At 42.3% G+C, this 25,937-nt stretch overlaps 1 protein-coding gene across 5 annotated transcripts in view; it reads left to right on the forward strand.

Annotated features, from left to right (window-relative positions):
* The window catches only part of LRRFIP2 (LRR binding FLII interacting protein 2), a 146,857-nt gene that overhangs the window by 8,306 nt on the left and 112,614 nt on the right, over window positions 1–25,937 (forward strand). For all 5 annotated transcript variants that reach the window (XM_074945399.1, XM_074945401.1, XM_074945400.1 and 2 more), the window contains exon 2: window positions 10,487–10,640. In XM_074945399.1, the coding sequence (XP_074801500.1) occupies window positions 10,551–10,640 (90 nt within the window). In that variant the 5' untranslated portion in view covers window positions 10,487–10,550. The remainder of the gene's footprint in view (window positions 1–10,486; window positions 10,641–25,937) is intronic.

Genomic DNA, 25,937 nt, shown 5'->3' on the forward strand with positions numbered 1-25,937 from the left:
GGGCCAGGCAAACAAACACAGACTGGTGGGACTGCATACTGTTTCAGGTATGGGATGATTCACAGTGGCTGCAAAACTTTGGCATGCGTAAGGCCACTTTCCTGGAACTCTGTGAGTTGCTTTCCCCCGCCCTGAAATGCAGGAATACCAAGATGAGAGCAGCCCTGACAGTTGAGAAGTGAGTGGCAATAGTGCTGTGGAAGCTTGCAATGCCTGACTGCTACCGGTTAGTCGGGAATCAATTTGGAGTGGGCAGGTCTACTGTGGGGGTTGCTATGATCCAAGTAGCCAATGCAATCATTGACGTTCTGTTATCAAGGGTAGTGACTCTGGGAAATGTGCAGGTCATAGTGGATGGCTTTGCTGCAGTGGGGTTCCCTAACTGTGGTGGGGCAATAGACAGAACTCATATTCCCATCTTGGCACCGGACCACCTTGCCAACCCGTACATAAATTGCAAGGGGTACTTCACAATGATGCTGCAAGCACTGGTGGATCACGAGGGACGTTTCACTGATATCAACGTGGGATGGCCGGGAAAGGTGCATGACGCTCGCATATTTAGGAACTCCGGACTGTTCGAGCAGCTGCAAGAAGGGACTTACTTCCCAGACCAGAAAATTAACCTTGAGGATGTTGAAATGCCAATAGTTATCCTTGGGGACGCAGCCTACCCCTTGCTCTCATGGCTCATGAAGCCGTACACAGGCAGCCTGGACAATAGTAAGGAGCAGTTCAACTATAGTCTGAGCAAGTGCAGAATGGTGGTAGAATGTGCCTTTGGATGTTTAAAAGCTCGCCGGCGCTGTTTGCTGACTAGGTCAGACCTCAGCACAACCAACATTCCCATTGTTATTGCTGCTTGCTGTGTGCTTCATAATATCTGAGAGTAAGGGGGAGACGTTTATGGCGGGGTGGAAAGTTGAGGCAAATTTCCTGGCGTCCGATTTTGAACAGCCAAAGACCAGGGCGATTAGAAGAGCACAGCTAGGCGTGCTGCGCATCAGAGAAGCTTTGAAAACCAGTTTCATGACTGGCCAGGCTACGGTGTGACAGTTGTGTGTGTGTCTCCTTGATGCAGACCTGCCCCTTTTGTTGATTTTAATTCCCTGTAAGCCAACCACCCTCCCCCCTTCGAAATATAGTAACTATTGTTTTGAAACCATGCATTCTTTCTGTATTAATTTAAAAAAAAAAAAAAAAAAAAGAGAGAGATAACGGACAAGGTAGCCCGGGTGGGGTGGGGGAGGAGGGAAGGTCAAGGTCACATTGCTTATTGTTGCCACACTAAAAATCAAACTGTTTTTGAATGACAGCCTTCTGTTGCTTGGGCCATCCTCTGGAGTGGAGTGGCTGGGTGCCTGGAGCCTTCCCCCCCCCCCCAACCCCCACGTTCTTGGGCATCTGGGTGAGGCGGATATGGAACTTGGGGAGGAGGGCATGCGGTTATACAGTGGATGCAGCAGGGGGCTGTGCTCTTGTTGGCTTTCCTGCAGTTCCAACAGACGTTTGCTCCCCCAATGGACGCTTCATCATGTCCATTTGCTCCCCTGTTAGCCTCAGGATTGCGTCCTACCTCCACTCTTTGCACTCACTTAATTCTTTCCTGGTCTCTGACACTGAATGCCTCCATGCATTAAGCTGTGCCCTGTCAGTGCAGGACGACTGCATGAGTTCGGCAAACAGTCATTGTGAGTGCATTTTTTTCGCTTTCTAATCTGCGATAACCTCAGGGACGGAGATGTAGGGGGAGCGTAGAAACATTTGCACCTGGGGGAGATAAAAAGGGAGAGTAAAATTTAAGATGATACATTTCTGAGAACAAAAGGGAGACTTTTTCGCAGTGACTCAAGCAATTCACAGCAGACAGCACATGTGCTTTAGGTACAAGGTCGCATTTTGCCTTTTTATATTGAGTGCCTGCCAGTATGGTGACACATCACACACACATGGGTGGACAACAAAATTTAGTTTCCAGGCAGCCATGGTAAGCCTTTTGGTACACAGGGTTGGCTTCTTACGCCTTCATAACATGTGGGAATGTTTTCAAACTGCAGCACCCTCCTTTTCCAGAGCAAGCAATGGATTGGGTTTCACATTTAAAAGGAGGGGCTGTGGTTTTCGGGTGGATGTACAGCACAGACCACCTCCCCGCACCCTGCTACATGGCTGTTCTCTGGGATGATCTCTTCTCTCCTCCCCCGGCTGCCTGGCTGTTCTCCGGGATGATCCCTTCACCCCTCCCCACGGCCGCATGGCTATTCTCTGGGATGATCCCGTTTAGCCAAGTGCTAACAGCCCAGCATGATTGGGGTCCTCTTACTGTTCCCTTACGAAAATTCTCCTGTTTCAACCAGGTGACGATGAATGATATCACTATACTGAGGCTAACACAGAAAGATATAGACCGAATTTTGCTTGAATGTGACCAAAACTCAGGACCATTTGCTTCTATGCTTTGTGCTGTAATGATTCCAGAATACTTGCTACTGGCTTGGCGTGGTAAAGTGTCATACCGTGGAGGACGAAATAAGGCAGCCCTCTGCAAAGGCTTTGAGTACCTCCAGGAGAGCTTCATGGAGATTTCCCTGGTGGATTCCCGCTCCATCCCCAGACATGTGAACAGACTTTTCCAGTAGCTGTACTGCCGTGAATGCATCCCAATTCTTCAGGGCAAATCGAACAGTAAACACTATTGCTTTTAAACCCTGTACTGTAGTTACAAATGTGCACTCACCAGAGGTGCCTTCTCTGGCTTCAGGGTCGGGGATCCCGCCTTGGGGAGGGTATTGGCTCCAGGGTGATGAAAAGGTCCTGGCTGCCAGGGAGAATGGTTTCAGCGCTTGCTTGCTGCACGTTCTCCTCCTCTTCCTCTTCTTCATCCACAAAATCCTCCTCCCTGTTGCGTGAGAATCCCCCCTTGCAGGTGTCCACAGTGGTGGGATAGTGGTAGGGTCCCCCCCTAGAATGCCATGCAGCTGATCATAGAAGCAGCATGTATGGGGCTCTGACCCGGAGTGACCTTTTGCCTCCTTTGTCTTTTGGTAGGCTTGCCTGAGCTCCTTAACTTTCACGCGGCACTGCTGTGTGTCCCTGTTGCAGCCTCTCTCCAACATGCCCTGTGAGATTTTGGCATATTTATTTGCATTTCTTCTTTTTGATTGGAGTTCAGCCTGCACAGATGCTTCTCCCCATACAGCAATCAGATCCAGTGTCTCCCTTTCAGTCCATGCTGGAGCTCGTTTGTGATTCTGGGGGGACTGCATGGTCACCTGTACTGCTGAGTTTGCCAAGCTGACCAAACAGGAAATGAAATTCAAAAGTTCCTGGGGCTTTTCCTGTGTACCTGGCTAGTGCATCGGAGTTCAAAGTGCTGTCCAGGGCGGTCACAATGAATAGCTCCTGGAGGCCAATACTATCGATTTCGTCCGCACTACCCCAAATTCAACCCAGGAAGGTCGATTTTAGCACTACTCCCTTCGTCGGGGAAGAGTACAGAAGTCGATTTTAAGAGCACTTTAGGTCGACGGAACAGGGTTGGTTGTGTGGACGCAGTCCTTTGTTAAATCAACCTAACACAGCTAAATTTGACCGAACCCTTTAGTGTAGACCAGGGTTTTGTTGCTCTGTTTGCATTTTGCACGCATGCCTGTCTTACCCACAGGTAGAGGAACTTCATTAAAACATTCCCAAACTGGGTCTCTTTTACGACCTGCTGCCATTATAGGTTTTCCCTTCTAATGAGAGAATGGTATGGTAGATCTCAAATCAATGAAGGCTACACTCAGAAAGACCTCAAGACTTCTGGAATATGCTGCTCAAACAGTTTCACTTTTGTTTCTATTGCCTGTACCTCCCTTCTCACATTTATCTCCAGACTTCTTCTCCTTGTCCAGATCTATTCCACCCCCAACAATCTTCTATTCATTGAACTTTTTGCAACTTTGCACTTTTAAGAGAGGTAAGGGATTGACTCTGTGTACACAAATTTACAGAGGGACAATCGGGTTGAGGTCTGTTGTTTCTCACCTCTCTATTTATTTTTTTTTTTTTAAAACCTTTTTTTGTTGTTAACAAGCATGTTCTCTCTGGGGACACAAATCCACAGTTTGAGAACTGCAAAACTAAGTATCTCTGATGGTATCTTCTAGACTGAGCACAGAGTCCCATTGGGTAGATAGAAAGATTAACCTAAATAATCTATATAGAAGCCCCTGGAATCCCATAAGATTGGGTCCCTAATTCATGAACTATTGGAACTCATTTAAAAAACTTTTCTTAAACTTTACATGAATATATTGTCTTATATTATAGAATTAGAATTTATACTCCCTATTCCATGATGATATCTTTGAGCTATAATAGTTTTAATTAAGAACATCTTTAGATAAAATGTTTGAGGAAAACACCTATCGAAAAAATCCAACTTAAATAAATCAGATTTTTTTTTTTAATCATTGATTTTTATCCACCGTGAAGCTAAAGGTGAGGTCATACACAGCTAAAGGTGAGGTCGTACACAGAGGAGCAAAGAATGTAGGTCACACTTATAGGATCTGGGGACTATGTATTTGAAAGTAGTGACTCCGAAAGAAATTTTATGGGTCATGGTGGATAATCAACTGAACATGAGCTCCGTTTGTGGTGGGTGGCTAAGAGAGCAAATGTGATCCTTGGATTTATAAGTGATTTATGATTTATTCCAAGCTCTGTGATACAACCGCATTTGCTCCAACCCCGCAGACAGAGACAAACGCCTACAAGAGCTCTATCAAGCATTCTTAAAACTACAATACCCACCTGCGGAAGTGAAGAAACAGATTGATAGAGCCAGAAGAGTTCCCAGAAGTCTCCTACTACAGGACAGGCCTAACAAAGAAAATAACAGAACGCCAGTAGCCGTCACCTTCAGCCCCCAACTAAAACCCCTCCAACGCATTATTAAGGATCTACAACCTATCCTGAAGGATGACCCAAAACTCTCACAAATCTTGGGAGACAGGCCAGTCCTTGCCTACAGACAGCCCCCCAACCTGAAGCAAATACTCACCAGCAACCACATACCACACAACAGAACCACTAACTCAGGAACCTATCCTTGCAACAAAGCCCGTTGCCAACTGTGCCCACATATCTATTCAGGGGACACCATCACAGGGCCTAATAACATCAGCCACACTATCAGAGGCTCGTTCACCTGCACATCCACCAATGTGATATATGCCATCATGTGCCAGCAATGCCCCTCTGCCATGTACACTGGTCAAACTGGACAGTCTCTATGTAAAAGAATAAATGGACACAAATCAGATGTCAAGAATTATAACATTCATAAACCAGTCGGAGAACACTTCAATCTCTCTGGTCACGCGATTACAGACATGAAAGTTGCAATTCTTCAACAAAAAAACTTCAAATCCAGACTCCAGCGAGAAACTGTTGAATTGGAATTCATTTGCAAATTGGATACAATTAACTTCGGCTTGAATAGAGACTGGGAGTGGCTAAGTCATTATGCAAGGTAACCTATTTCCCTTGTTTTTTCCTACCCCCCACCCCCCCACCCCCCAAGACGTTCTTGTTAAACCCTGGATTTGTGCTGGAAATGGCCCACCTTGATTATCATACACATTGTAAGGAGAGTGATCACTTTAGATAAGCTATTACCAGCAGGAGAGTGGGGTGGGAGGAGGTATTTTTTCATGCTTTGTGTGTATATAAAAAGATCTTCTACACTTTCCACAGTATGCATCCGATGAAGTGAGCTGTAGCTCACGAAAGCTTATGCTCAAATAAATTGGTTAGTCTCTAAGGTGCCACAAGTACTCCTTTTCTTTTTGCGAATACAGACTAACACGGCTGTTACTCTGAAACCTAAGTGAGGGGAGTATCACAGAAGTAGGGAGATGCTCTTACCACTAAATATGGCATTGGTGAGACCACTGCTGCAATACTGTGCACATTTCTGGTGTTGACACTTTAAAAATGATGTTGACAATTGGAAAGAGTTCAGAAAAGACCTACAAGAACAATTTGAGTTCTGGAAAACCTGTGCTGCAGTAATAGACTAAAGAATGTCAGTCTGTTCAGTTGAACCAAGAGAAAGGGGACTTGATCATAGTCTAAGTACATGGAGGGAAGATTTCTGATGACAGAGGACTCTTCAGTTTAGTAGACAAAGGCATAACAAGATTCTGTGGCAGGAAGATGAAGCTAGATAAATTCAGATGAGGAATAAGGCCTACATTTCTAATAGTGAGGGTAATTAACTATTGAAACCAATTAGGGATGTGGTGGGTTCTCTTTGGAGTTTTTAAATCAAGACTGAATGTCAAAAAGGCATGCTTTAGTGCAGCCAAAAGTTATAGGCCTAAAGCAGGAATAACCTGGTGAAATTCTGTCATTGCTGTTATACAGGAGATGATCATAGTGGTTCCCTCTGGTCCTAAAATGTATGAATCTATGTATATAATTTTATTTCTTGTTTATCCACAGAGGTGCTTGGTTATACAGACTCTCTCTCAATACCTTTAAAACTAACATGTCAATGTAGGTTACATATGAACATGTCTTTCTCAAAAAAAAAAAAAAAAAAATCAATACCACAGCTAAACGTAGACAGGTGAAAGCATCAGCAGGCTGTACAGATCATGCACACCCTGTCGTTCAAATGTTCTGCTTACTGTTGCGTGGAGAGGTTAGCAGTTCAAACACTTCAACTGCTAGGTGTGCGCTGGAAGCCTCATACCATAGCACAGCTCTGCTCTCCAAGAATGAATAGATCGACTTCTTTAAGATACAAATTACTTTTTAGTATCTGCTGCTTGGGACTTGAGATCCATATTGTTAGTGGTGGTTGTTATCCCAAAGCAAAAGCTGTACTCATGGCAGGGGTGGGAAAACTACGGCCTGCGGGCTGCATCCGGCCCGTCGGATCTTTTAATCTGGCCCTCAAGCTCCAGCTGGGGAGCAGGAGCGGGGTCTTGCCTTGCTCCACTCCGCGTGTGCAGCAGCTCTGCTTGGCTCCCGGAAGCTGGTGCAGCCGGGGGCTCTGCATGCTGCCCCCACCCCAAGCATCGGCTCTGTAGCTCCCATTGGCTGGGAACCATGGCCAATGGGAACTGTGGGGGCGCTGCCTGCAGACAGAGCAGTGCGCAGAGCAGCATGGCCCCGCCTCCGTGTGGGAGCCGGAGGAGGGATGGGCCACTGTTTCCAGGAGCCACTTCTGGTAAGCGCCACCTGGATCTTGGACCCCTGAGCCCTCTCTGCATCCCAATCCCCTGCCCCAGCCCTGATCGCCCTCCAAACCCTTTGATCCTAGCCTGGAGCACCCTCCTGCACCCCAAACCCTCATCCCCTGTGCGCCACAATCCTCTGTCCCAGCCGAGAGCCCCCTCCTGCACTCTGAACTTCTCCGTCCCAGCCCCACCCCACAGTCTGCACTCCCAGCCGGAGCCCTCATCCCCACCACCACCCTCCGTGTGCCCCAATCCCCTGCCACAGCTGGCCCTCCATACTGAGATGTGGCCCTCAGACCAAAAAGTTTGCCCACTCATGTCATATGGTATCTTGACAATCCAGTGCTATATAGTGGGTTTTCTGTTGATCTTTTAGCACTCACGTTTGGATGAGACATTAAATAAAAATCACTCTGTTCAGATGGCATTTAAAGACCCCGTGACACTCTTTGAAAAGAGGTAAGGCAAGTGATGGTTTGTCTGTTTATAGAATGCTCTCACTGTCTAAATGCCTTGCATGTATGTGGTACCAACTGTGTAGGCATAGATCCAGGCATCAGAACGGATGGCACCATGGGAGGTGATTAGTTGTGTAGCCTAAAATATAATGTTTGTAACCTGAGGGAACACTATGAAGAGAACTTTTGCAGTATAGTCTTGAATCTGAAGATCATAGTATGTGGGACTGAGAGTAAGGTTCTTCCCGAGGGAAGTGGGGCCGGGGGGGGGAAGGTGTTTTTAGGTTGTGTATACATGTAGATGTATCAGGAGAGAATGTAAAGGAATAGAAAAAGAAATGAACAAAGTGATAACCTGAATTAGTTGTGGGGCAAAATTGATATTTGTGTTCCCCTTTTACATGCCAAGCTAGTTATCTTTGAGGGGGCACTTGATGATAGACTTTCTGTTACAAGAATAGGAAAATGCCATGGTGTCTTGGCAAACTCTCTTAGTAAATTATGTTCTAATGTTAAAGGCTTTGTGTGTTAGTTATTGAATGGTGCTACCGCCTCTATCTATATAATCACTGTGCTTCTAGTATCTATTTTGTACGGCTGTTTTGAGAAACCTTGAGTGTGAATGTTGCTATTGTAGCACCAAAAGTTCTGTTGTGCTACGCCCCGCAAGGTTTTATGAAAGCATTGCAGAATTAAAATGTCTGTATGGGAGAGTATTAACATTTAATAGATAGAGATTTTTCTTTCTGTTTTTGTTAAAACTGCAGAAGCATTTCAGGGCACGGAATAAATGAGGCAGAAAAGTAAAGCATGTTAGGTCATTACAGATAGGGGTTCTGTTGGTTGAGAGGAGCAGCTTGCTGTATTTGCTTTTCTGGCACTTTCAATCTTTATTTTGACAGATTGACCCCACCCAGGTCACCCTATTTAAAATCTGAATATATGAGGTTTGAAGGTGGAATGCAGCTTTGCCAGTCTGCATAATAATGCTTATAATAAATGCTGTATATATAAAATAGACATTCAGGTGTTCTGAATTCTAGATGCATCAGATCTAAATGCTAAAGGGAAACTTCATTACATCTTTAATATAATTTCAGTAAATCTGAATAACAGGAATTGTTTTAAAACAACAAGATTAATATTCTGTGCCAAGTTCTTTAGCGGGTCACTTTCAGAAGTGGTGTGCCGGGTCTTCATTTATTCACTCTAATTTAAGGTTTTTGCGTGCCAGTAATACATTTTAATCGTTTTAGAAGGTCTCTTTCTGTAAGTCTTTAATATATAACTAAACTATTGTATGTAAAGTAAATAAGGTTTTTAAAATGTTTAAGAAGCTTCATTTAAAATTAAATTAAAATGCAGAGCCCCCTGACCGGTGGCCAAGACCCGGGCAGTGAGTGCCACTGAAAATCAGCTCGCATGCCGCCTTTGGCACATGTGCCATAGGTTGCCTACCCCGGTGTATACTATAGGATACTATTTATACTGTGTACAGTACCATACAATAAAAAGTAAGTTCCTTATCTAATCCTGCAACTCACAGAAGAAAAGCAGCTAAGAAATGTAACGCTCCACCCTCTTGAACAAAGTTCATGTTGTGTTATATTTCCCTATTACAATGATTTTATGATAGCTTTAACATTTAACTTAAGGTCATCTTAGCAGTTCCAATAAGAACCATTTACTAAAGGGAACTTACAGTTAAACATTTTGTGAGCCGTTACTTGGCATATACAATTTTATCCTGCTCCAGAGCAAACTTTTTGACCAAAAAATCTTAAGTTTAAGTATATCATAAGTAGTAGGTCTCTGAGCTTTCCTCCCTTTAATCCCCCCCAACCCCGTCCCTCTGGCTGCTTGAAACAAAGCAGTGTTCTCTTTCTCTTAGACATCATGGCTACTGTGGTGATGTATTTTCTCATCTGGCCTTCTGGCTGCAAGGGTATATGTATGTCTACTAGCCTACTTCTAGCCTGTTGTGAAGGGGGCAGTTTTTTCTACTTTAGCCCCTAACCCTTTTTCACCTCCATTTTGGGAGGAGTCCCACCTCAGCGAATAGCTTCAGTATTTGGATCTACTGTTACTTGTGACTCTTACTAGCAGCAGTAGAATGAAATGAATGTTTGTGAGAGCTTAAATACTGCCTATGGGGTTCTGAATAGTAGTAGTGAAAAGTGACAAGATACTGACAATGACAAGTTGCTGCTTGGCAAAACTCTGTGCATCAGCAAAGGTATTGGAGCTTCCTGCAGACTTAAGAATTCTATTGAATGCAAATAGAATGTAGTGTCTATGGCAGGGGTCGGCAACCTTTCAGAAGTGGTGTGCTGAGTCTTCATTTATTCACTCTAATTTAAGGTTTCGCGTGCCAATAATACACTAACATTTTTAGAAGGTCTCTTTCTATAAGTCTTTAATATATAACTAAACTATTGTATGTATGTAAAGTAAATAAGGTTTTTAAAATGTTTAAGAAGCTTCATTTAAAATTAAAATGCAGAGCCCCCCGGACCGGTGGCCAGGACCCAGGCAGCGTGAGTGCCACTGAAAATCAGCTCACGTGCCACCTTTGGCACACGTGCTATAGGTTGCCTACCCCTGGTCTATGGCCATAAGGGCAAGACATTTTTCTAAAATGAAAGCTGAGATTCTGAAATTCCCCTGTTTCTCTCCTCCCTCAGAAAAAATGCCAGAGAAATCTTACTATGTAAGTAGACTTCTTAAGTGCTTAGTGTGTTACATATAAAGAAAAAAAAAACCTGATTATATTTATGCATTTTATTTCAGATCTGAAAGTTGAGTTTTGACCAGTTCATTCTTGCAAAAGAAATCCAGAAACTAGAGAATAAAAATGGGGACTCCTGGATCGGGGAGGAAAAGAACTCCAGTAAAAGATAGATTCTCTGCAGAAGATGAAGCCTTGAGTCACATTGCCAGAGAGGTCTGTAAATATTAAATTATCTAACATATAAAGAACAAATGAAAATTGTTTAACCCAGAATGCAGCCATAAAAATTAAAACTGTTTAATGCATACTTCTTAAGGTGGCAACAATAACTAGTTGCAGTATTTGACAATTGTTATAAAAATTGAAGTATTTAAATACGTAGTAGCTTAAATCAAACTAAGCTAAAATATATTATTGTAACATTTTAAAGTGTATTGTTGCTGTTACTCATTTATTCTAAAGTAATTGGTTACTTGTTTTCTAAAGAAATGGCTTAGTCCAAATTTTTTTTTGAAAATCTATATTTATCTCTGCTGTGATTTATACCATGCTTTGGGTTGTTTATGTTGAATTCTAGTGGATATTACACATGAAATTCTGTGTTATAACTTTCAGGGGAAGTTCATAATTTTCAAAAAATTATTCAGGAATATAGGTTGGGTTTAAAATTTTCTGGAGCACAATTGTTAGCTCAAAAGTACCTTAATTTGTAGGTGACTGGCAGGTGAATATTTGCCAGAGGCGAGCAACTGGAAGTTGGTAGGAGTCTTAAGAAGAAGTTGATGCAGGGAGGAAATTGGTCCTACTAAGCGTCAGGTATTGGAGATATATAAACAGGAGACTAGGATTTACTGACTGGGAATGGTTCTAGTATGAAAAGAACTGGGATTTACTGGAAGGCAAGGACCCATAGTACAGAAGGGAATAGAGAAAGATTGAGCCAAGTTCTGCACTTAGTTGCACCCATGCAATCCTGTTGACTTTAGTGGGTTTTCAAAGGCAATCTGAGAGCAGAATTTGATCATCTTTATACTGTGAAACCATAGTAAACAGAGAACATCTATATTTAATCACATTTCATAAGATAAAATAGTTACATAATCACATCTTTGGCAATATAGCAGCAGTTCCTCACTATCAAATATTGAGCCATGAAAGAGCTGAAGTAAAATAATGCTTCTAGACTTGTAGGGTAGTGACTGAGCATAATAGGGGGAGCTCACAGTGATGCCTATATTTAGGTTGTCCAACACTTTCCACTACAAAAGTTTCTGGGGACCTTGTTAAGAAAAGTTCTGATGCCTTCATTGTTTAGAGCAGGCCTTTGAAATTTGGCAGAGATAAAGCTTTGGGATCAGAAAAATGCCTTTTCTTGGCCTCGTGAAATTCCACTCAGGTTTGAGAGAGACTTTTTAAAATTGCCGTTTCCCCTTTGTCACTTGTTGTCAGCAAAATGTTGTCATCATGTTAAAATAACTGAACATGAGCATTCATCAAAGCAGCAGCAAGAAACTGACTAGGAATAGCAGGAGAAGGCAACCTTTCTGGGAGGAGAGGTAAAAAAAGCTGAGCCTGGCTGGCTCCTTGGACCTAGTGCAGAGCCCTGGCTAGCCGTTACCTCTTCTCTGGGGGCATCATGTCGGGAAGGATTCCACACACACACACACGCACCCCCAAACACATCTTTGAGATCAGGGGCTTCTCTTTTGAATGATTATTCATATAAACATTCCACTAATGGTGTGCAAGTGCTTGAGTTTGCAGTCTTTTGGCCAACAGTTTCCATGTGGTGCGTGTGCTACCTGAGATTCATAGAGTCATAGAAATGTAGGACTTGAAAGGATTACGTCCAGTTCCCTTTGCTGAAACGGAACCAGGTAAACCTAGACCATGGTTGACAGGTGTTTGTCCAACCTGTTCTTAAAAACGTCCAACGATGTGGACTCTGCCACCTCTCTTGGAAGCCTGTTCCAGAGCTTAACTACCCTTAAGAAGCTTTTCCTAATATATAACCTAAATATCCCATGCTGCAGATTAAGCTCATTACTTCTTGTTCTACCTTCAGTGGATATGAGGAGCAAGGGATTCCCATCCTCTTTATAACAGCCCTTAACATGTTTAAAGACTGTTGTCAGGTCCCCCCTCAGTCGTCTTTTCTCAAGACTAAATGTGCCCAGGTTTTGTTTTTTGTTCTTTTGCAACTCCTCCCAGCTTGGTGTCCTCTGCAGATATTATAAGCACACACTCCACTGCATTGTCCAAGTCATTTATGAAAATATTGACTAGTACCAAACCCAAAACTAACCCGTGTGGGACCCCATTGCTTACACCTTCCCAGTTTGACAGTATATCATTGACGATTACTGTTTTGAGTATGGTCTTTCATACAGCTGAGCACTCACCATATGAATTTTATCTAGATTGCATTTCCCTAGTTTGCTTAGGAGAATGTCATGTGGAACTGCACTAAAATCAAGATATACTTAATCTTCTTTAGGTGCTTAAATAAGAGCTGACTTCTTTTAGAGATCTGGCCACAAATGTGAAAAACTGGTCCCGCTTTGGAAACAACTAAAGAAGATCTTCCTTTCTCTTAAGCTGTTCTGTTTTGGAGATGAGGTTCTGCACTCTCTCCCCACTGTCAACTTGAAGTTGTGAGCATGCTTGGTGTATGGCAGATTAACTGCCAAGTTCTATGGGGCCCTGAATTTGACAGAATATTAATTCAGATATTTTTGGATTGTGCTGGAGCTTCCACTCTTACAGTCCAATTTCTGTCTTGTGGATGCTGTACTGAAGACATCATTCTGTTTTTGTGACATTACGGTCTGTGGTCATGAAAATGGTTTACATGTACCTGCCAATATCAGTGTCTATAAGCAGGGGCATTTAGAAAGAAGACTAAGTGCACACCTTTTCAATTCAGTTGAAAGACATTAGGGTTGCAGGGATATAAGTTGACTGCTTACCCTATTCGCTCGGCAAGTAACAGTCAAAGAAAGAAATTAGGTTGATTTGGCATGATATGTTTTTGACAAATCCACGCTGAATGTTCCCTATAACTCTGTATTTGTTTACAAGATGTTTAATAATTTATGCCAACATCTTTCCAAGTATCGAAGTTAGGTGGACTGGTCTGTAATTCCTTGGGTCCTTCTTTGTTCCTCTTTTTAAAGATATGTTTGCCCTTCTCCAGTCCTCTGGGACCTCACCTGTCCTCTATGCTTTCTCAAAAATAATTGCTGACAGTTGAGATTGCTTCAGCTAATTCCTTAAGTGTCCTAGCATGCATTTCATCAAGCCCTGTTGTCTTGAATATGTCCAAATAATCTAAATATTCTTTAACATATTTTTCCTCTTTTGGCTTGTGTTCCTTCCCTCTTGTTAATGTTAATTGAGTATCTGGTCACTATTAAGCTTTTGATTGAAAACTGAAGCAAAATAGGCATTAAACACCTCAACCTTCTTGATGTCATCAGTAAGGCTAAGATTTTATCACAGATTTTTTTTTTTTTTTTAGTAAAAGTCACAGACAGGTCATGGGCAATAAAGAAAATTCACGGAAGCCTGTGCCTGTCCCTGACTATTACTAAAAGTATCCATGACAAAATGAGGCACTTCAGGGTCTCCACACAGCCCCTGGCAGCTGCAGGGGCCCCAGCTCAGAGCTGCTGGGGGCTCGGAGCTCCAGGGTCCCACGCCACCAGCAGCTCGGAGCTGTGGGGTCCCCCTGTGGCTCGCAGCTCCAGGGGCTCCCGTTGCTCGCAGCAGCTGGGAGATCCGGGGGCGGGGGGGGGCCCCCTGGTGGATTCCATTACTTGAGTGATCTCCATGACAAAATCATAGCCTTAGTCATCAGTTGTTATAAGTAGGGCTGTCAATCACAGTTAACGCCTGTTGGGGTTGGGGTGAAGGCTCCATCCAGGGGTGCAGGTTCTGGGGTGGAGCCAGGGAAGAGGAGTTTTGGGTGCAGGAGGAGGCTTCGGGTTGGGGGGAGCTGAGGGTTGGGGTGCGGGGAGGGAGGCATCAGTGGTGGGGAGACTAGCTCTATTGAAAGGGGTGGGGGTACACGAAGCCGCAGCAGGGGGAAGAGGCGCGAAGCCCCAGCTAGCAGCTCAGCTGGAGAGAAGCCCCAGCCTATATTTTAAAATATAGAAAACATCCTAAATACTTAAATAAATGGTATTTTATTATTGTTTAACACTGTGATTAAAACTTTAATCAGGATTAATTTTTTTTAATCACTTGACTGCCCAAATTATTAACTCTTTCCCTGCTAAGTAGAGGGCCTATGCTTTCCTTTGTCTTTTTCTTGCTCCTAATGTATTTAAAAAACCTCCTCTTATTGCCTTTTCTTCCTCTTGCTAAGGGTAACACATTTCGTTCCTTAGCGTTTCTGATTTTGTCCATACATTCTTGTGCTATTCTTTTATACTCTTCATTAGCGCTTTGTTCGTGTTTATACTTTTTTAGAATTCCTTTTTGATTTTCAGGTCATTAAGAGCTCCTGTTGGAGCCATATTAACCTCTTCCTATTCTTCCTGTCTTTCCTTTGCATCGGAATAGTTTGCAGTTGTGTCTCTAATATTCTTGCCATGAGAAACTGCCAGCTCACCTGAACTCCTTTTTCCCTTAGATTTTTCTTTCCATGGGACCCTATCTACCAGTTCTTTGTGTCTGTCAGTCTGCCAGTTTGAAGTCCATTATCCTCATTCTGCTGCTCTTACTCCTTCCTTTTCTTAGAATCATGGACATCTATCATTTCATGGTCACTTTCACGCAAATTGCCTTCTACCTTCAGATTTGCTACCAATTCCTCCTTGTTGGTCACAATCGAGTCTGAAATGGCAGTCCCCTTGGTTACTTCCTCCACTTTCTGAAACAAAAAGTTGTCCCCAATACAGTCCAAGAACTTTTTGGAAAATTTGTGTTTTGTTGTTGTTACCAGGTGTTGTGTTTTGAATATTTCTGTTTGTCTTAGAAATGCTGCCGCCTCCTCCACCTTCCTTGTTCTGTGCTCTGGAGTAGATCCCAACCATGCCATTATTTATATATTTTATATATATATATATATAATCATATTTTTACCCCTTTTATTTTTACCCAGAGACTTTCAACTGGTCTGTCTCTCACTTCCTTCTGGACCTCCGAACAAGTGTGTATATTCTTGATCTAAAATGCAACACCACGTCACTTTTTATCCTGCCTCTCCTTCCTGAACAAGCCATACCCTTCTATGCCAGTATTTGAGTCATAGAACTTATCCCACCAAGTCTCTGTGGTGCCAATTAAATTACGATTTATTTTACAGACGAATGTTCCAGTTCTTGTTTATTCCCCATGCTCCTTGCATTTGTGTATAGACATCTAAGATGTTAAGCAGTTCCCCCACTGATTTCCTTTTTATTGCTCCTTTGACTGTATTGTAATTTTCAGTGTCACCCCAAACATCTATCCCTCTGTTAAGACCACTTTTTTATGCTTATCTGTGGACTTTTTTCACCTTCCCCCTTTGGTGTGCGAAGATGCTCTTCCCCTTCTTGGTCAGGTGGATCCCATCTTATTTCCAGCAAACCTCTTCTTCTTTCAGGAACAGCAGCCCGTAGTTGAGGAAGCAGAACCCTGCTTTCACACCAGCTGTGCATTCATCTCCAGGATGCATGTAGCCCTTCCTGCTTCATGTCAAGGGCATAAAAGGGCAAAGCGCACCAACCACCACTCAGTTCCTTTCACTACCTCCTAATTCTTCCAGGTTCCCCAGATTCAAATACTGTTTCTTTTTTGAGGGTGCCATGCTTTTAAAATGATGGGCAACTAAGTGCCTACCCTGCTTATGGGAGTTGTAAATCCTGGAAAATTTGCTATCTGCAGGACTCAGATGAAGGCTCGACTACAGATGTATCTCACAGGCAAGTCCATGAAGCTGGCATCAGTGCCTAGATCTCAGGACACCACTGTCCATGACCTCCCATTGCTGAAGTGATCAAGTGCTAGCTCGTGGACTCACAGGGCTTTATCTTCAGCTCTGGCTTCTAGAGTGGCCAAACACAATAAAAGATAATAGAGAAAGTACAGGCCAAGAGGACTTCTAGCGGTCGATCCTCTTTTCGAAAATCTTCTCAAAAAGAATTTCTTCTCTGTACCGCTCTACTTTCAAGACTTTGCAGTCCCATGTGGTTCCTGCCAATGCTGAATCTTGCTGTGCTGCCATGGCTTTAGGTCAGAGATAGCAGTCAAATGAGTTATCCAAAGTGGCACCGCTGAAAACTGTAATTGAACAACTTAACTCCGTTAACCTCCAGCTCTTTAACATTGGCATCAACAAAGGCTTTTCCAACACCGCAGACAGCCGTAGTAATCTCTAGATCTTCACCGTGATGTCATGGCACAGTCTCTGTTGTTGTTCCCTTGTGCCATACAGCACTGACAGTCCTCATAGTGCTGTACGAACCAGAATCTCCCTTGCTGTCCACATCTGTATTGCTGGTGGCACCAGGACACACTCTGTCTATAGTGAAGAGTATCGCTTTGATGTTACCAACAATGCCCACATATATGGCACCACCTATGGAGTTGGCATGCACCTTTTTCATTGTCCTCTTGGATGGCTTCACATGATGGCTAGGGAATGGAACATTCCCATACGTATTCTCCCAGAAGGTCATCTCCACCTTCCTCAGCCTCGCTTAGAAAATCTAGGAATTTCTCTCAAGACAGATACTGGAATGCTCACTAGACAGGACATGGGGCCGTGGTTTCTGACACCATGGCCACCAGGCTCTGACCCTTTAATGCCCATACTGAGGTGCCTTGGACTACTCAGGGAAGATAGAACTACCCAGACAGGACTTGTTACTCTAAGGCTTCTCCTTCTACACCCATGGTGATGTCAGGTTGCACCTGAGCCTCTACCTGCTCAGACTTTCTCCGGCAGGTCCTCCCATTTAGGTGATGTCACAGTTCCTCTGGTTAATCTGTTTGGGCCCACTATAATTTCCTAAACCACTAGTGATGCTGTGGTTCACCTAAATACATCTTGAACAATTTTAGGTGATTTCAGGACCTCCAGAAGACCGTCTCTAGCTCCTTACAAATCCCAGTGGAGGAGGTCTAGGAATCTATCCATAAACTAATCAATAGCTTATAGTCTGTTTCTTCAGGGAAGATGGTCCTTATCATGAACAAAGCCATTATGGACCTTACACGAGTGATCTTGCCTATAGTGCTTCCCACATCCTGCAAAGTGGAGGAAAAGTATCAAGTTCCATCTTCAGGGGCTGAGTTCTCTTATATGCAGCCAGTATCATCATCATCAACAGTGGCAGATGCTAATCAAAAGTTGTCAGGACAAAAACACTCCAAAACACAGGGAACCTAACAGATTTGATTTATTGACCGTAAGTCATACTCCTCTGCTAGCTTGCAGTTATATGGTGTTAATTACAAGGTCATGATGGCCAGGTATGATTTCCTTAATTATGAAAAGTTCACATCTTTGTCAATAAGGGCTGCCTCATACAAAGGAGGAGTGTGCCACTCTGGATAACAAGGGTTAACTAGTCACCGAAACCAGCTTCCCGGCTTCACTGGAGTGACTGATGCTATATCTCATTCAGTAACTAATCAGTAGTTATATAACAGGTCTTATGGCTGCAAGGATCATTGGACTTTTCTCAGGAGGTGCAGTCTACAGTGTACGCCTTTTTGAGGGACTGGAGTTACTCGGCTCTAAAACAGATGGAGCCCTTCACCCTTTGAAGGATCTGAGTGCAACACTTAGATCTCCTGGGGTCTACAGACTAGCCCATAAAAGGAAACACATCAGTCAGCAGTCATGTGCCCCACAAAGGCCACATCCTTCACCTGTCTTCATCAGAGAATGACTGTGTCTTCAAGAAGAGGCAAAGTTTCCACAAAAGGGGAGAGATTAAATTTGCAGGTCACTCTGTGCAGCCTGTATTGTCAGCAAATCTTTCATTTTCCTTGAATTGTCAGGAGATACAAATTTACTTCTATGGATTTAGAGCCGCCAACCCTTTCTTTTGGGAGCTGTCTAACGCTTTTCAGGCACTTATGGTCCTCAATTGCTGGACCAATGTGTAATGGATAAGATAACAGGATATTATTCTGTTTCACAATGAGCCTACGCCCAACCCACTATCTCTGTTCCTTTTCAGGAACCCTTCTTGTGAGACTCCATTGTACAAAAGTCTCAGTGAGAAGGGTTGGAGAGATCCAAACATTGATGTCCAACCTTCCTTGCATGGTCTTCTGTCAAGACAAGATGTCTTTCTAAACACACCCAAAATTTCTGTGACTACCTTTAGCAAAATTCTGTTTGAACCAAAAAATTCACCAGACCCAGCACATGGGTCCAGTGGCCCACTCCATAACCTCTTTAATATAACAGTCTTCTGCTAAGAGCTAATGTAGTTAGTCCTGGAGCTCAAGCTGTGCTGCAGTGCTAAAGGTTAAGGGTTCAGATACTATGGATGACGAGAGGGTTGTCAAAGTTGCATATGATGGAATATATTTTTACCTTGTTCCTTTAAAAAAAAAATCTAGCCAATTACATACAAAATATACTGTGTAGAATGTACTTTAAGTTGAACATTTAATTATAAAGAAAATTGTTTTGTTTGCAAAGTCAAACACTCAAATTAGGAAATGTCAGTTTTTAAGTTGCCCATGTATCTTAATTCTGACTTCTTGTGTGCATTAATTTTGATATTTTTTATTTACATAATTAATTACATAATCACATTCTATTTTTTCTAGATGACTAATAAGACATGCTTAGGGAATGAATCAGGGTTGTGTATTGAATGAGGCTATTTGCAGGATCCTTGCCTCATTTGTTCTATAACTTGGAAGCTGTGTGGAGAACAAGGCATAGGACAGCAGGAAGAGAAATGATGCTCTTGTGCAGGTGAATGCCATAGAGAACTCAGTTCTATCCCCATCTCTGCCATCTTTTTCTGAAGGGCTGAGCAAGTGACATTAACCAAAATGTTGACAGGTGCCCTAGTTGTGTGTACCTCATTTCCAGGGTATACAATTTGAAACGCAGAATAACATGGAGGAATACTGAGCATTCAACTGCAGCTGAAGTCTGGGATTCTGGAAGCTCAGCACCTCTACCAGTAAGTCAGCAGAATCTAGTGTAATGATCACAGGGTTGGGGAAATTCTAATCCTGGCTCTGCCAGTGGTTGACTGTACAGTCTCGGACAAGCTTGTCCTTTCCCCACCTTTAAATGGGGGAAATAATGCTCTTACATCACTGTAAAGATGTGGAAATTGTGTGTGAGACGCTCAGATACTATGGTGGTGAGTGTAGAAAAGAACATGAGGAAATGAAAAATCCTGTGTTTACTGTAGGTTTTGGATGGTGTGCCGTAAATAAGACGGGATACCAACTGAAGGTGAGGTTAAAAATATTGAGCAGCTGCTTCATTTTCTGAACCACCATCTATCCTGTGTGCTGAAAGGGTGAGAGGTCTGGTGGGAAGAGTAAAATATGATGATGCAGTTAAAGGCTATCATATTGTGTACACGCAAGGGGGAAGGATTAAGGTTGCATGGGCAACCTAAATTCTGGTATATCTTAACTTTTGAGTGCTTGACTTTGCCACCTAAATGCTTTCTTACCATGACTTTTGATGCGACTAGATCATATTAGTGCATGTGAACAGGAAGTATGAGAATGAATATGTAACTATCATTTTCAGAATTTTTTCCAAAATTGGTGAAACTTAATTTTAGAACACATTTCGGTATTAAGTTAGAGACTGTCAACTTAAAACCTAGTCAACCTTAAAGAAAAGAAAAGAAAAGTAGTTTTAGCTATAGCTGCCAATGGCTTTGCTGACGATTGTGGTTTTTCAGTCATCTTTTCCTGTTCTATAAAAACTCTTTTTTTTCTATTTTGCTGGATGAAAGATCTGCACCAACATGGGAAACTGACTTCTGCAGAGAGAACAGTGAAACTAACTTATTAAAAATGATGTAAAAGTAGTTTGTATTATTAAAACCTTGTATGATGGTGCCTTCTGCTGTCAGGTGGTTTAGCCCCCTTTGTTCATGCAGAGCTATCAGGCTCTTATATACTGCTTCAGAGAAAATACCATAGCCATCTTCATGCCCAGTATACAGACTATCATAGTCCATCTGTTAGCCAACTTAATTGAATGTAAGAGGACTGAGCTAATGTTCTCCTTGAAAGGGCTAAAAAAGTATTTTCCTACAGTATAATAGATGGAACCAATGCCGCTTCAATAAAATTAGATTATTTAAATGGATTGAAACTTCTTTAAAAATAACCATGTACTTATTTCTGGAATCTCTGTATGTTCTCTCTTGGTGCTTTAAGAGTCAAACTGTCGCACTAAACACAGCATGGTAGTTTTGATACTGTCCCTCACCATTGTCTGGCCTCTTTAGAGGACTAGTTGGATATGGGCCCACTACACAGTTTTCAAAAGGTGACTCAATTGTCTAAGTACATATTTGTTTCTGGTGAGACTTCTTTCTATTTATAGTTAAAGTACATCTTCCTTTTAGCTCATCTTATCCTATACTTTGTGTTGACATTATTAGAATGACTCTTCACTAATTTCTGTGCAATCCATATGTTAAGTAAAAAACTTGGGTGTACAGATGTTTCCACAATGTGCATCTACAATTCTACAGTGTGCTTGTCACCAGATAGGGTGTGGAAGTGTCCTGCTCCCTGTGCTGAAGAGCTTGCATTCTGAGAAGGACCAACAGTAGACATCTGGTGATGAGAAGATGAAATTATAAATTGTTGGAGTGATGTTCAGCTTTCCTCTATCTAGAGGACATCTTCCCTTCTCATTATTTCTTGCTACCTGATAAGCGGGACTACATACAGTTTTTTCCTATCTTTCTAGGTTGCTAAGAATAGAGATGACCCCCCCCCCCAATAGAGCTTCACTAATATGTGGGTTAAAAGTTGATTGGTGCGATGGCCAGCATAGTTCAGTGGTGGCAACGAAGGTCACAGTGCTTAAATACAGAGTACAAAGCTTGATATATAGGTACCACAAAGGTCAAAGTTAGTTACTTGCTAATCTTGGATCATTAAGATAGACTAGTTTCAGAGTAACAGCCGTGTTAGTCTGTATTCGCAAAAAGAAAAGGAGGACTTGTGGCACCTTAGAGACTAACCAATTTATTTGCGCATGAGCTTTCGTGAGCTACAGCTCACTTCATCGGATGCATACTGTGGAAATTGCAGAAGACATTATATACACAGACACCATGAAACAATACCTCCTCCCACCCCACTCTCCTGCTGGTAATAGCTTATCTAAAGTGATCATCAAGTTGGGCCATTTCCAGCACAAATCCAGGTTTTCTCACCCTCCGCCCCCCCCCATAGACAAACTCACTCTCTTGCTGGTAATAGCCCATCCAAAGTGACCACTGTCTTCACAATGTGTATGATAATCAATTATCATACACATTGTGAAGACAGTGGTCACTTTGGATGGGCTATTACCAGCAAGAGAGTGAGTTTGTCTGTGGGGGGGGCGGAGGGTGAGAAAACCTGGATTTGTGCTGGAAATGGCCCAACTTGATGATCACTTTAGATAAGCTATTACCAGCAGGAGAGTGGGGTGGGAGGAGGTATTGTTTCATGGTGTCTGTGTATATAATGTCTTCTGCAATTTCCACAGTATGCATCCGATGAAGTGAGCTGTAGCTCACGAAAGCTCATACTCAAATAAATTGGTTAGTCTCTAAGGTGCCACAAGTCCTCCTTTTCTTTTTAAGATAGACTAGTCACTTTCATTTGTTAATTTATAGTCAACTTCACATTCTGCTTCTCATATGTTAGAATAGTGCTACAGTGTCTGCAGATGCAGTGTAATGTTTACAGTCAAGCCAGTTGTTTTAATTGAAATAACTTTTAAAAATATTCCCTGAAGTTATTAGGTTTTGTGAGAAATGTATTAAAATATATCTCCCATGGTATATGGCACTATAAGAACTTTAATGTGATGTCAAAGTTCTTTACAAAAGTGGATAATGCTATCCCCATTTTGCAGAAGGTAAAACTGGTACAACAAGATTAACTCGTGCAAGGTTACACAATGAACCAAGACTACAATGCTGATTGTTTGAGCCAAGTAGTCAACTTCTCGGTCTTCAATTTTGTAAGGGAGGTTAGTTGCACAGATTAAATGTCTAGGTAGTATCAAATTACTTAGGATGCTTAAAATCTTACTGAAAATTAGAACTTTGTGTTTCTACTTCTCTTGAATTTTGGATATAATTTTTGTGGAAAAATCACTTTTTGCTCAGGTTTTGACTGTTTTTTAAGGAAAACTGGGAGTTCTGGATATCAGAGAGTAAATTTCCTAATTTTCTATCTTTAATAGTACAGTCTCTTGCCAGACTTCTAAAGGGGGCCTGTGCATATTTAAAGATCTATTGATAGACCGATTAATTGTTTGAATCCATTTGATTTCTCTAATTTGTGCAAGTCTGTCTGTGTTTGCATGCTGTGTTTACAGACAATTTACACAGCAGGGCTTTAAGTCAAAAAGTAACTGGTTGGATTATAAGATTTCCTGTACCCTTTTTTTCTGCTTTGAAAAGTGTCTTGTTAGTGCAGAGCTGGCACTGATCTGAAACCATTTCAACTGAGTATGTAAAATATGTGAAATGTAGTCTTGGTGAGAGTTAATTAAATTAGGGCAGGCATTTTTATATGGTAGGCAATATAAATAGTTATAATTTGTTTGCCTCTTTATTCCTTCACCATTTGATGACTATTTTTGTCTTTAGATGTAGTGTAACCAAACTCTAAAAACATAATTATGCACCTATTCTTTTCTTTGATTTTGATAAACTAATCTGGAAATAGTGAATCATCTGCAGTTGTCATGTAAATCTCACAGATTACAGCAAAAGGAATTTTTATAAAATGAGGGTGTTGTCATGACCGAAGCCAGTAGATATTCTTTCACAACTATAGCACTCACCAAATTTTGAAAAGAAATTCAGCTAGTAGACCAAGTACTCAGCTTTTGGTCTCAGCTTGTCTCCTTTCAACGTCTAACCCTGTGACTTCCTGTTGTGAGAAATTTTCATCCAACATGACAACACTGAATAAATTTGTGACAGCCTTTCAGCCAGGGTTCAATCCTTTAACATCTATGTACCAACCCTTAGGGGAATAATACAATGGCATGGGCTGTACTATCAATAATACATTGAAGACACAGTGATTGGACCCTGAATAAAGAGCAGCTGCTTTAAAATGAAACCCAGAAAGACCTAAGTGAGGTAAGAGGAGGCAAATTCCTCAGTGAGATGGAAAATGCTACCACTCTCCTCAGTCAAGAGCAAATGTCTGTTGGGAATTATGCTGGACTTGTTAAGAGAAAGCAGCCGTCACTGGAAGTGCCTCTCTTTACCTCCAGCAAACAAGAAGGCTCAGTACGTGCCTGTGAGACAAAATAAAAACAGCCACAGTAGTTAGAATTCATTCCCTGTTGGCTGGACTATTGCAACTTTTTCTCCTCTGGTCTAGATAAGAAACTTAAAGAAGCTGCAACTAATGCACAACACAGCTGCCTATCTCCTTAGCTAAACGTACCATATTAGTGCGCCACAACCAGAGATGTGCTACATGTGCTACAACCACAACAAGAGATGTGCTACATCTCTTTTGGTTTTTTTTTATAAGAAAACAATAGGAAAATGCAAAAAGATGGTGGATAAGCAATATTTATGGACAGCCATAATAAACATGATTAATAAAAACAGATTGCCATGGTCATATGTGAAATAGTGGGACATACAACCTTTTTATATATGGTGAAAATTTACTGCAAATTCACTCTAGCTAATATCATAGAACCATAGGGTTAGAAGGGTCATGTAGTTTAACCCCCTGCCAAGATGCAGGATTTGTTGTGTCTAAACCAGTGGTGGGCAACCTGCGGCCAGTGGGCCACATGCTGCCCATCAGTGTAATCTGATTGTGGGCCGTGAGAAATTTTGCTGAGACATGGCCCCCTGCAGCCTCCAGTGGCCATGGTTCACCTGCCGCTTCCCGCAGCTCCCATTGGCCGAGAATGGCGAACTGTGGCCACTGGGAGCTTGCATTCCATCCCTTTGATCATCTTTATCACTCGCCTCTGGATCCTTTTCAGTTTCTCTACATCCTTCCTATGCATTGGTGACCAAAATTGGACACAGTATTCCAGCTGAGGCCTAAGCAGCACCAAATAGAGCAGTACTATCACCTCCTGTGACTTGCATGCTATGCCTTTGTTAATACAACCTAAAATTGCATTTACTTTTTTTTTTTTTTTTTTTTTTGAAGCAGTGTCGCATTGCTGACTCATGTTTATGGTTGTGATCCACCATAACTCCAAGATCCTTCTCAGCAGTTATGCTGCCAAGCCAGTTTTCCCCATTCTGTGTTTGGGCATTTGGTTTTTCTTCCCTAAGTATAGAACCTTACATTTGCCTTTGTTGAATTTCATTTTGTTATCTATAGGCCAGTTCTCCAATTTATCAGGATCCCTCTGAATTTTAGCTCTATCCTTCAAAGTATTGTTGTCCCTCCCATCCCCCAGATTTGTGTCACCTGTAAACTTGATCAGTATGCTTTCTATACCTATATCCAGGACACAGAGCCACAAAGTCTCAGAAAGTTGGTGGGAATTAAATCTAGATTTCCAAACTTTAACTCCATTGCTTTAGCCTTAAGGATCATCCTTCCTCTGACATACTATTATGAAAGGACATATGGTTCATATGGACATATGGCTTTCCTGAATACGGCCCTCCAGGGTTGTTGTTACTTTAGCCTTTTTCGGGAGGGAAATCGCCACTGTTACATTACCACTGCTGTAGTCTTTCAGTGGTAGCAACCATGGAAGTGCTAGCGCAGACAGGTGATTTTTGTGTCTCCATATCTTGCAGTGAAATTTGTCAAAAAGATAATCCTGAGGCAGGGCAGATTTTGATGTGTCCCATTAAAAATTGGTTGTAATTTAATTTTGACCAAATTAGGAGGGCTTGGAAATCACAGTGCATTGTTGAGTGACTGCACATGTAATCTCTTGTTCATAACCATCTCTAAAGAGAAGAATCACAAGAATGATTTGAGGGCTGGAAAAAGTGTCATATAGAAACTTAGGGAGCTCAGTCTATTTAGCTTATTAAAGAGGTGATTTGATCAGTCTAGAAGTACCTACAGGGACAAGATAACTGATTTTAGGGCACTTTTAATCTAGTCTACAAAGGCACAAGATGATCTAAAACAGTGGTGGGCAACCTGCAGCCCACGGGCCTCATGCAGCCCATCAGGGTAATCCACTGGTGCGTCGCAAGACAGTGTTTACATTGACTGTCTGCAGGCACGGCTGCCTGCAGCTCCCAGTGGCTGCGTTTCACTGTTCCCGGCCAATAGGAGGTACGGGAAGTGGCGTGGGCCACAGGGACGTGCTGGCTGCTGCTGCTTTCT

This window comes from Natator depressus, chromosome 2 (assembly GCF_965152275.1).
Source record: "Natator depressus isolate rNatDep1 chromosome 2, rNatDep2.hap1, whole genome shotgun sequence".
NCBI classification, from domain to species: Eukaryota; Metazoa; Chordata; order Testudines; family Cheloniidae; genus Natator; species Natator depressus.